A 12,717-nucleotide genomic window follows, 5' to 3' on the forward strand; every position below is an offset into this window, starting at 1 on the left:
TTTTAAATTCTCTTAAAACAGGTTTTTTTTTTTTTTTTTTTAGTGTTTCAAGGTAGGGTCTCACTTTAGCCCAGGCTGACCTGCAATTCACTCAGTAGTCTCAGGATGTCTTCAAACTCACTGTGATCTTCCTACCTTTGCATCTTGAGTGCTGGGATTAAAGGCCTGCAAACTTTCAATAGCTACATAATTTGGGTGCATATATTCAAACATACATGTGTATGTTCTTCCGTTTTAAATTTAGATAACATGAAATATTTTAAAAATCTGAAATCACTCATTCTTGCTGGCTTCTTTTGTAATAATTGAGATTCTGTGTTCTTTTCAAGATGAGCAAAAACACAATTGAAACTCATATCCATAAGATGAGATTTAAAAAATCCTCCATATAAAGAAGAAAACATTTCTAGTATTAATATTTAGGGCAAAGTTTATACAAACATTCTCCAATAAGAGTGCTCTAGGGCTGGAGAGATGGCTTAGCGGTTAAGCGCTTGCCTGTGAAGCCTAAGGACCCCGGTTCGAGGCTCGGCTCCCCAGGTCCCACGTTAGCCAGATGCACAAGGGGGCGCACGCATCTGGAGTTCGTTTGCAGAGGCTGGAAGCCCTGGCGTGCCCATTCTCTCTCTCTCCCTCTATCTGTCTTTCTCTCTGTGTCTGTCGCTCTCAAATAAATAAATAAATAATTAAAAAAAATCATTAAAAAAAAAAAGAGTGCTCTAAATAAAACACCGATACTTAGGAATGTTTAGTCCCATATCCAGGGTTATGAGAAGTCAATGGCATGTTTATTTTTAATGGTGAGAAGGGCATTAAGATGAACATTAAGATGCGAGTATATTTTTAAAATAGATTCTTCCTTGAAATCATTTACATTCTTGAAGTCATAATAGTACTTTGAGGTTTATGTGTGATTAAGAACCTATTCAACTGGACACTGGGGTGAGCTCTTGTCATCCCATGACCCGGGAAACTGAAACAAGAGAATGAAGAGGCCAGCCTGGGCTACATAGTGAGACCCTGTCTCATAAATACAAACAAAACAAAACAAAACAAGTATTCAGACAGCACTTAAGGACAAACTTTAGTAATGTCTGAAGCAAATAAGTTTTACACATTTATATCAAGAAAGCATACTTGACTCAAGATTCTACTGTCCAAGAAAATATAACTTCTATAGTCAGAGACTTATACTGTGAAGCATCGCAAGTGAAATGGAAGAGCTTCTGACTTAGAAAGGAGGTTCCTATGGGTTATTACAATGCATTGGTGTGTTATTTGTTCAAGCACTGCATTTGATATCCTTCCTATCTTTTTCCATTCAGAAAAAAAAAATATTGAAATTTTGAAATGCTCTATCCACAGTTTAATGCTATGTTACCGTGCCCTGCACACTTCTGTCCTGGTGGTATTTTATGTGTTTGGAAGCTTTTTAACTTGGTAAGATGGTAGTTTATGAGCTTTTTCCATTTCACTCAGGGCACAATTGATCAAAGAAAAGGATGACATAGATCATTACCTAGAGGCGAATTTCAAAGGATTGTCAAAAGAGGAGGTTGCTGCGTAAGTATCACCTCTTAAAGGCACTTTAATATAAAGTTTGTTTCTTTTGTCTTGATTCTTTATTGAAATTTCAATTTTCCCATGCAGTATACTTCTTCCCTGGAACATGGGATTTAAAAATTAAAGCTTATATTAAATAATGATAAGACATGTCCATTGATCTTACACATATCAAAATCTTTAATTCTATGGCTCTCAAAATTTCTGTGTTTACCAGGATATTATACAAGTGTATTTGCACTACTTAGGTTAAGTCTCAGCCACTGATTGCATATTTATCTACATTTTAAGGAATGTTGCCTGCATATAGGACAAAGAGCTTTAAGAGAAAAAATTATGTATCTTCTTATCTTGGTGATTGAAATATGAAAAAATAACACTTAGTAGCATGTTTTGTTTCCACCATCAAAAGTATCATTGGATCATAGTTCAGTGTTAAATTTAAAATAGTTCTAAGTTGTCTGGAGAATTTATTTTCTGAGGTAGGGACTCACCCTAGCCCAGGCTGACCTGGATTCACTATGTAGTCTCAGGGTGGCCTTGAATACACAGCAATACTCCAACCTCTGCCTCCCAAGTGCTGAGATTAAAGGTATGCACCATCATGCCCAGCCTTAGTATGTTTCTTTTTTTTTTTTTTTATTTGTTTGATAGTCAGGACAGAAGCCCAAAGAGGGAACAAGGAGCTGCCATTCTGCCCATCTTGGTAAAACTAAAACTTGCATCTCTGGAGAATTTTAAATGAATAATGCAAACTTTATCATTTTCACCTAGTTAGAATCTAACATATGAGATGAATAAAAGCAGTATAAAAATGTGTTGATTAGTAAGAAATGATCAGAAATGTGAAATCATAAGTGAACAGATTTAATATTGCTTACCTACAGATTAATTGTTATGATAAGCTCGTTAGATGTAAGCATTGAAAATTAAAATCTCGGGCTGGAGAGATGGCTTAGCGGTTAAGCGCTTGCCTGTGAAGCCTAAGGACCCCGGTTTGAGGCTCGGTTCCCCAGGTCCCACGTTAGCCAGATGCACAAGGGGGCGCACGCGTCTGGAGTTCGTTTGCAGAGGCTGGAAGCCCTGGCGTGCCCATTCTCTCTCTCTCCCTCTATCTGTCTTTCTCTCTGTGTCTGTCGCTCTCAAATAAATAAATAAAAAATTTAAAAAAAAAAAAGAAAATTAAAATCTCAGTAAAGGCATGTGCACCATACAGAATTCATTAAATGTTTCAATTGAAATGTTTTGTGAACCAAATGTCTTTAAAAGATATTGCCCCATGTTAATTCTATGTGAGAAAGGTTATAGTGACATTTAGCAAAGATTTCATAAATTATAAAATTCTACATATTTTCATATATTTCTTTTTTGATAAGATCCTTCTCAAATTACTATAACATGGAAAAACAAAATACTTCACCTTGTAAATAAGTACTTTATATAGTGATAACGTTTTTAAAAAGCTTTCGCCACTTATTTCTACATGGTTAATCTGTGGAGTACTATTTGTAGAACTTGAGACTCTCAGAAAAGTGTTACTCTGATTAACTCATTAACTTTCCATAGTAACCTGAAAGAAACTTACAAGTCAATACTGTATGATCGTCTAATCATTCAGGATAAGAAACATATAGATGTGATATCTGTATTATGATTGAAATATCATCATATCCATAGCTTTATTCAGCTGATGTATTGAGAAATAAAATAAGAATTAATCTTATGCTTCATACTAATCAACAAACTAGAAATCCATATGCACTTAAGTATTCAGTGGAGACTGGAAAAAAATCATATAAGAGAATGCAAAACACTCTATTCTGATGACTGTTCTCTTAATAATATTAACAAAATTATTTACCCACTAAGTATATTACCAAATTGATCTCAAACTCATCACTATGGTATAGCAAATAGTGGCACTGAGTAATTCTCAGCTCTCCATACTACTGTCTTCTTAAAGCTGGTAGCACTTAAATACTTGTTTAGACAAAAGCCCCTTTGTGAGACAGTGGACACAAGCCATTAGTGAGAAGACAGCTTGCACACAGCTCACCATTATGCCTTTGATTGGTACACATTCTAGATAGCACCCCAGGAAAGCTAATTGAATAGCACGGGAAGAAGAATAATAATGAATGATTTCAGCATTTCCTAGCAATGCCCAGTGGGTGCCATGAAGAAGCATGCAGGTTCTTTCAGCCCAGGAATTGCTACATAAAACTTTTCATTAGCTATCTGACTCTAAAAAGATAAATTAGTCAACAAGCAGGTATTAAGTACTTACTTTAGCTCTAACACTAGATTTTTTTTTTATACCAGGAGTGACAATGATATTTTACAATAAGACACTTGGCTTCATTACAAAACCGTAACATCTATTTGAGACCTTAAGACCTATGTGCAGTAAACAATTATGGAATGGATGAGTGCTGATAGATGGTGAGGTACAGCCCAGACCAAGAGGAAAGCAGACTAATCTAACAGGATGAAACTTCTCAAGGAAGTTAGCTGCGTTTTTTGTTTGGTTCTCTATCTGCTTAGCGTGATAAAAGGATCTAACTGGCAAGCTTTTGGTCCTCGGCATATAGGAATGCAATGTATAGGAGAAGTTCAAGCACCTAATTTTCAATCAGGCAAGAGCATAATCTAAGATATATCCTCAAATCCTTCTATTACCCTCCTTTAAGATGGTAACCCATACAGATTTATGTGAACTCAATACAGTTGATGCATACTAGTTTTTCTGTTCAATAATATGCATCTGCTCTTTGTCTAGTCCACAAAATATAACTTATGATCCACCCCAAAATATACCAGCCTAGTTACATGTAAACTCACACACTGTGATTTTCCTTTAGCTATGATGGGCGGAGAGATTTCTGTCCTTGTCTGGGGAATACTTTTGCCCCCACCCAGCCCTCTGCCCTTTTTTGAGGGTTTTTTTTTTTTTTTGACGTAGGGTATGGCTCTAGCCCTGGCTGACCTAGAATTCAGTATGTTGTCTCAGTCTGGCCTCAAACTCTCAGCAATCCTCCTACCTCTGCCTACCAAATTCTGGGATTAAAGGTATGTGCCACCACTCCTGGCAAATGTGCTCCAGATGCATGTGACATTTCCTTTCCTTTTTCGAGGTAGGGTCTCGCTCTAGCTCAGGCTGACCTGGAAATCACTCTGTAGTCTCAGGGTGACCTCGAACTCATGGCAATCCTTCTACTTCTGCCTCCTGAGTGCTGGGATTAAAGGCGTGCGCCACCACGCCCAGCCATGTGCCATTTTATGCATCTGGTTTTACATGGTGTTGGGGACTCGAACCCTGGCCCATAGTCTTTGTAGTCAAGCACCTTAACTGCCAAGCCATTTCGCGAGCTCTATCCCTACTTGATTGACTTTTTCCTTCAGTTATGCTTGTTTTCTTCTTGAATCATCAATTTTACTTTTTTCCATAGAACTAATTTCATGTGTATTTCTTTGTTTTTGTGCTAATTTTTTTTCTGACTCAGGGTTTCACTCTATTCCAGCCAAACCTGTAACTTACTCTGTAGCCCACATTGGCCTTGAACTCATGGTGATCCTCCCACATCAGCTTCCAAAATGCTGGGACAGGTGTGAGCCACTATACCCAGCTTTTCTCATAAGTATATATCTTCTCTAGTATATCCCGTGAATATTTTTTCTCACTGGAGACAGATTCTTGCTTTGTAGCCCAGGTTGTCTTGGAACTTACAGTCCTCCAGGCTCAGGCTGCTCAGCGCTAGAATTGTAAGCCTGTACCACCACACCCCATGTCCTTTGATTCACCTCCCTCCAAGTTCTAACACCCCCCTTTTTTGCACAGCAAGCAAAAACATTATCTTAATATTTTCCCATGTCGTTCTTGCTTCAGTACTAAACACATTTCTCATCCCAATACTCACACAAACCTGTCCAATTAGGGTGACTTTTTGCTACATCCAATGGTTCTGTTCCCATCCGCATCTTGCTTGACGTCTTCGTAGCATTTGACAGAGTGCAACCGTCTCCTCCTCCCTGAACCTTCTATTCTGTGACTTCTGAGAACTCTTGTTATAATTTTCCTCCAAAGAGAACTGCCTAAGTCTCTTAAGCTTCCTTTCTTCATTCAGTGGCGAGAAGCTTGTTTCCAGACCCTCCAGCTGCTTTAAATATTAGTAATAGTTCGATGTAAGTGCTGCATTGAAAAATTTCTCACTGACTCACCATCAAGCGCCAAATTTTTATATTTAACTGCCTACCTGATGTGTCAAGTAAAGATACAAAGTATGCATTGCAAGAGGAAATAACCCAAAGGCAGGCTCTCGTTGTCTTGTTTCTTCCACTACGCCTCTCCCATTCCCCAATTCCATAGTCTTCCCACAGTCTTCCTGCAAGACAGGCCTTGTCATAACGCTGCCCTATTCAATCTGTCAGTACATCGAATACACACAGAAACAGGTCCTGTGTTCCTCTACTTCTCTCCTTTGTATAGCTGTCACCTTATCGGGCCAAGTTCACTAGCACATGCTGGTAGTTGCTGTACGTGCTGTGGAATACTCTTGGATACCTTGACCACACCAAAATCCACCTGCCAGGGTAATACTTTACGAAAAATTGGAACAAGAAACTTTTCTGCCTAAGAGTTTCTAATAACTTTTCCTTGCTATTCTCTGGAAATGTGAATTCAGCAGACTGGAAGTTGAGCATGGTCTGTTTGCTCACCCCTCTGACCTTTTCCTCTTGCTTCCCTGTCGCTCTGTCCCTCCAGTATGACCTTAGTGCTATGTTCCTTATCATGTGAATGCCACTGTGAATGTGACCTTCCCTGGGTAACTTTTTCTTAGCTCAAAATACAATTTAAACAAGTAACTGAGTGGGATAAGCTAGCATAGCTATTACTAGACAAATTTAGTAGTTGGCCCAAATGCAACTTGTTTTATCTTTTTTATTTTCAAATTTTTATTAACAACTTCCATGATTATAAAAAAAAATCCCATGGTAATGCCCTCCCTCCCCCCACTTTCTCCTTTGAAACTCCATTCTCCACCATATCCCCTTCCCTTCTCAATCAGTCTTTCTTTCATTTTGATGTTATGATCTTTTCCTCCTGTTATGATGGTCTTGTGTAGGTAGTGTCAGGCACTGTGAGGCCATGGATATCCAGGCCATTTTGTGTCTGGAGGAGGCAACTTGTTTTAATTTGGAATGCACGCAATAGTTGACTAGTTCAAAGGCAAAACGTTGTAGGTTTTGTCTAATTCATGTTTATAAAAGGAATTCCAGTATACTTTTATTGTTTGTTTGTTTGTTCCTTGCAATAGGGTCTCAGGAAGTCTGTGCTAGCCTTGACCTCTCTATATAGCACAGGATGTCTTGTATTTCTGAATCTCCTTCCCTCTTCACCCACTGGCTGGGGCTACAGGTGTGCACCACCACACCCAGCTTTACTTTGCTGTTTCTAAAGAATACCTTACTTGCTGTAACTTAAAAATCCATTATTTGAAATCAAATACACTGTACTTTCACTTGACAGTGAGGAGCTGACTTTGTTATATAAGTGTGTGTGTGTGGTTCATTGATACTAAGTTTTCTAACGTCTATTGAAGAAAGTCATGTCAGAAGTCTTGGTGTACTTTGGGATTGTAATTCTGAATGATATAACTAAAATGCATTATTGCTTTTCACAAATATTTTTATTTATTTATTTGCAATCAGACAGAGGGAGAAAAAGAGAAGCAGAGAGGAAATAGACATGTCAGGCAGCGTCTCCTGCCACTGCAAACCAACTCCAGACATATGCATCACTTTGTGCATCTGGCTTTGCATAGGTACCGGAGAATTGAACCTGGGCTTTGCAGGCAAGCACCTTTAACTGCTGAGTCATCTCTCCAGTCCCATTATTGCCTTTTAGAGCACTTTTAAGCTATCAGTTATAATGCTATCTTAATTGCTTTGAGGAACTAAGTAAAGATGTTATATATAGATTCAAACAGTTTCTGGGGGCAGGTCTTACAAGCTTTGTATGTGAGGATAAAAAAGAACGAAATCATCTAGGGTCAAAGAGTACTCATCTGCTCAATATTGTTTTCGGCTCAGATCCAAAGCTCCATTGTGTGACCAAGAGGTCGTACACATGTCTGCGGTATGGCTCAGACCTGTGAGACCTGTGAGCATGTCTGAGGTGTCGGCGCCTTTGGCAACGTCTTCCTTTCGGCACTCCTAAGCCTGTCCCAGTCATGCCAGTGGCAGTTAGGACTATCCGTTGCTGTGTTCAGGAACTTTGACCTGTAAGGAAACAAACAGCCGTTTAATTTCATGTTTGCAAAGCCCTTTAAACTGCCTCATTGTTAAATGTATAATTTTTTTTTTTTTTTGAGGTAGGGTTTCACTCTAGCTCAGGTTGACCTGGAATTCACTATGTAGTCTCAGGGTGGCCTCAAACTCATGGTGATCCTCCTGCCTCTGCCTCCCAAGTGCTGGGATTAAAGGCATGTGCCACCACACATGACATATGTATAATTTTCTTTAATGTATTTATTTATACAGAGGCAGACAGAGAATGGTGTACCAGTGCCTCGTGCCATTGCAAAGAACTCCAGCTACATATGCCACTGGCTTTACATGGGTATTGGGGAATAGAACTATGGGCAAACAGGCTTTGCAAGCAAGTGCCTTTAACCATTGAGCCACTTCCCCAGCTCTGTGTAATTTTTATTGACTTAAAGTAAATTAGCCTTTTATCGAGTAGGTTTTCATGTTGAATTTCAGAATCTCCTTCCAAGGAGCTCTGATGAAGTCCAGATGTATGGCTACTGGGTTTGCCACAGCAAGGAGGATGCCTTCAACAAATGCAGTGTGCTAAAGATGTTTCCTCAGGACCTAGTCATTCAGCAATCTCCGTGAGAACGGAGATTCTGTCAGCTGTGCGCAATTTGCCCACTCATCTTCATCTGCTTTGAAATGCTTCTGTGAAATCGCTTTGTTTTGTTTTCAAAATACTGTTCTCTTTTGTAAAGCAATAAACCCTCTAAGGGTTGGAAAATTAAACTTTCTGAAGAAGTCATTTGCCAAATACATGGTTACACAGTGATTTTCTTAGGTCAAATTTTTATCAGTTTGATATTGTGTTCTGTTAGTTTTAAAACAGTGAAGAGGGCTGGAGAGATGGCTTAGTGGTTAAGCACTTGCCTGTGAAGCCTGAGGACCCCAGTTCAAGGCTCAATTCCCCAGGACCCACGTTAGCCAGATGCACAAGGGGGCACATGCATCTGTAGTTTGTTTGCATTGGCTGGAGACCCTGGCATGCCCATTCTCTCTCTCTCTCTCTTTCTGTCTGCTTCTTTCTCTGTCTATTGCTCTCAAATAAATAAATAAAAATAAACAAAAAAATTATTAAAACAGGGAAGACCCCAAACCATTTAGAACCTTTTTTTAAATTTTTACTGTGGTTGAAAAGCAATCCTTTAACTATTGGTAATGCAGCAATAAAATATTATCTCCCTGGCCTATGTCCATGTCCTGTTCTGTTCATTATTCTGGAAAGTGGAGACACTATTATAATAACCACAGCCACCATCTTGGTTCTTAACATGAGGCTATGGGCTTATAAAAGTGCTATTGCTTGTCAAGGGTTTACACAGAAATTACCAGGTTGATGTGTTTCCTAGTCAGTATATAATTAGGTGATACCCACTTCTAGATTCGAAAGTGCAGCATTACCATTCTTTTTGAAACAAAACTTTCTATGTCTAACTATGAGAAATAATGAAGAGAATATAATTTAGGCAATACTTTTCTGTATATGTTTCAACTAGATTATTTAGCAGTGTTTAAATGTTCACATTGGATGACTCTCTAAGACCATTATAAACACTCAAAACTTTCTTTTATCTGGAAGACAGTTTATCAAAATATACATAATATACACACAAGAAAAAGCACATGTATAGTTTCTGTTTGCAAATATATGTGTATATTATGTATTGGTATATATAATATATAGATGTATGTCCTCAAATGGTGTGCTTTAACTAGTAATTTTAATTTTGAACATATTTTAACTATTTTTCTTCAGGCTTAACAAGTAAGCATATTAAACAAAATTCATTGAAATCCAGAAAACATAGCTGCAGAAGAAAACATGTTCTTCTTTCCCAAAATCCACACATTTCAGGGAAAACCTGGCAGTCCTTTTTCAGTAAGGCTATTAAGAGGTACTCCACAAAGTTGGGTATCAGAGTTAGGCTCCCCAACATCCATGCAGGACTGAACACCTAGACAACTTACGAGAAAAGTTGTAGAGATGGAGAAAAGTTTTAGTATGCTTTCCTGTCGGTTTTAGCATGGGAAGCCATCCTTAGGTCAAGGCAGTCGACTTAGAAATGTATATGAAAATTATTTTTTAATTGGAATAACTTATCTATATTATTTTCTGGAAAAAAACCACCCATTTTTTTCAATCTCATTTTTTTAAATCAGTGACAAAGAAACTAAACGACTTTAATATCAGCTGGCAAGAGAAATGGCAAAAGAATTAGGCACAAGTGCAAGGCTCCACTATGCAGGAACATACATATGTTTAAGTTGCATCAGCATTAAGTGATTCAGAATTAGGTACAAAGTACTGTTTTGTCCAGCTTGTTCAGTTGCATATGGCAGGGAAATTAGTAATACACTAGGAAATTTTAATATGTTTATCAGCTATTGTTTCATTTCAGGTCTTCATATTTAAAGATAAGTTATTTGGAAATTCGCCAATGATGATTCCCCTCAGTCCTTCAGTTAATTAAAACAAATTAATTTCCCTTTAATTAAAACTAATTAATTATACATGAATTTACTTATTAATTAACCATGATTGTATCTTTCAAAACTTCTTAGATGATCAATGAGAAAGAATCTTGCCCAATTTCTTTTTTGTGCTTTTTTCATTCCACTCACACAGTTCCTGGGGGATCAGAAGTTAGTTGCTCAGAATATTTTCTGAGGAGTATAATATACTCTAAGAATATAGGGAAACATTTTGGAACATCTTTACAAAGGGAATTGACATGATATGGCTTCATTTTAAGAGAAACTCAAGAATGCTCTGCTTCATTGCATATCTGTTCAAGGAAGAAAGATGGGGGAGGCTTAAACAGGGCAGATGGAAAAACAATGATGAGAAGTGGTCTAATTTAAAACTATGGGATGGCTCATCAGTTAAAGACACTTGCTTGCAAAGCTTTCCAGTCTAAGTTTGATTCCACAGTACTCACATAATGTCAGATGTGCAAGGTGAGTATGCATCTGGAGTTTGTTTTTAGTAGCAAAAGGTCCTGGTGCACCCTTTCTCTATCTTTCTGTCTCTCTCTCTCTCGTTCTCTCTCCTCACAAATAAATAAAAATATTTACAAGTATGTAAGGGACAGGAAGATTAGAACTTATGATGGAATAAATGTGGGAAATGAGGAAAGGGAAAAATGAGAGATAACACCTAAACCAAACTGAATAATTGGTGGGAAGCTTTTTCACGGCTGTCTTGAGTTCTTCCAACTATGTCTAGCACACAGTGGAGACTCAATAGATGATCCTTTAACTCAGAGAAGTCACACTCAATTGTATGCCTGGCTTTCCTGGTTAAATCCCTTCTATCCACCTTTGAATTTTTTTTTTCATTTTTTGTGATTTTTTTTTAAATGTAACTGTGAAGTTCATTTATTTACTTATTTATTTTATTAAGTAGAAACTTTGTATGGATACATCATGTGTTGGTACCATCATATCCCTCCTCCCTGCCCCCACTCCACTGAGGGACCTCCTCAGTGGGATTGCTTGTATTCCCCATGGGGTTGTGGGTTATGAGGTGTGAGAGCAGCAGTCAGTCATTCGGCGGGAGGAATGCCTCTGGATATTCCCTCCCTCCTTATGGCTCTTACATTCTTTCTGCCCTCTCTTCCTCAAAATCCCTGAGCTTTGATGGGTGTGCTTTAAGTCTCCTTTAGTATTGAGCTCTCAGGAGCTTCTGGATTTCTGCTTTGGTGCATCTTGAGTGTCCTCAGTGTCTCTATCACCCTGGCGCAGGTTGTCAGGCTCACCATGGAAGCAGCACTCTTGCTCATCTCACTAATTCCTCTGTGGTTTCATCTGGGCCCTGGCTGATGTGCAAGATGTTGTTCATCTCCTGCCAGGGAGTCAGATATCTGTTCCTGTCTTGTTGATATATTTTGGTTGTCCTGGGTATTCACTGCTTTCTGCTTGGAGTGCACAGGTTTCAAGCACACCACACCCCTCACTAGCCAGGCGTGCCAAAATTTACTCTTGACAAAAATAATAAGTTTATATTTATTGACCACTACATATATTTCAGATGCTGTTTCATATGTGTCATCTGTACTAATTCATTTAACTTGAGGAAAATCTTTATAGCCAAAGATGAACGCACAGGGATATTAAGTTTACTTGACCAAGATCAATCAGAAATTAAGAAGATCCGGGCTGGAGAGATGGCTTAGTGGTTGAGCGCTTGCCTGTGAAGCCTAAGGACCCCAGTTTGAGGCTCGATTCCCCAGGACCCACATTAGCCAGATGCACAAAGGGCTGCTTGCATCTGGAATTTGTTTGCAGTGGCTGGAAGCCCTGGCATGCCGGCCTCTCTCGCTCGCTCGCTCTCTCTCTCTCTCTCCTCTTTCTCTCTCCTTCTCTCTGTCTGTCACTCTCAAACAAATAAATAAAAATAAACAAAAAATTTAAGAAAACAAGAAGATCCAAACTTGAATCTTGGCAGTCTGTCTTTGCAGCCCACCCTTGATCCTTGATACCATTCTGCCTTGAAATCTACTCAGACTTTCACTGTTACCATCTCTTTCATCTCTCATCCTAAGTGTGTTCTTAAGTGACTAAATTCCTTTATCTTCCAGCCTGACATCTGTGCTCTGTCCAGAATTCTCTCCTTTCCCCTAATACCTTGCATACCTGGTGAGCTTGTTTGATCTTTCAGCCTTGGATCGCCTGCTTCCTACTCCATGAGAGCCCGCTGCTCCCACCCTCACCCACATGGGGGAACTCAGAGCTTCTGTTGCAGTTATTTGAATATTTGCAGACAATTGCACACACATTTTATTTCCTCCTGCTCATTAACAATTAACACAGTGTAGATTGTGAATATTTAGGCCTTGTGAC

The 12,717-nt window shown here is 38.7% G+C and overlaps 1 protein-coding gene across 2 annotated transcripts in view; it reads left to right on the plus strand.

Annotated features, from left to right (window-relative positions):
* Positions 1-12,717, plus strand: part of Ttc29 (tetratricopeptide repeat domain 29) — a 212,388-nt gene that overhangs the window by 4,791 nt on the left and 194,880 nt on the right. For both annotated transcript variants that reach the window (XM_004655942.2, XM_045131550.1), the window contains one exon: positions 1,480-1,563. In XM_004655942.2, coding sequence (XP_004655999.2) covers positions 1,480-1,563 — 84 coding nt within the window. The remainder of the gene's footprint in view (positions 1-1,479; positions 1,564-12,717) is intronic.

Source organism: Jaculus jaculus, chromosome 12 (assembly GCF_020740685.1).
Source record: "Jaculus jaculus isolate mJacJac1 chromosome 12, mJacJac1.mat.Y.cur, whole genome shotgun sequence".
NCBI classification, from domain to species: Eukaryota; Metazoa; Chordata; class Mammalia; order Rodentia; family Dipodidae; genus Jaculus; species Jaculus jaculus.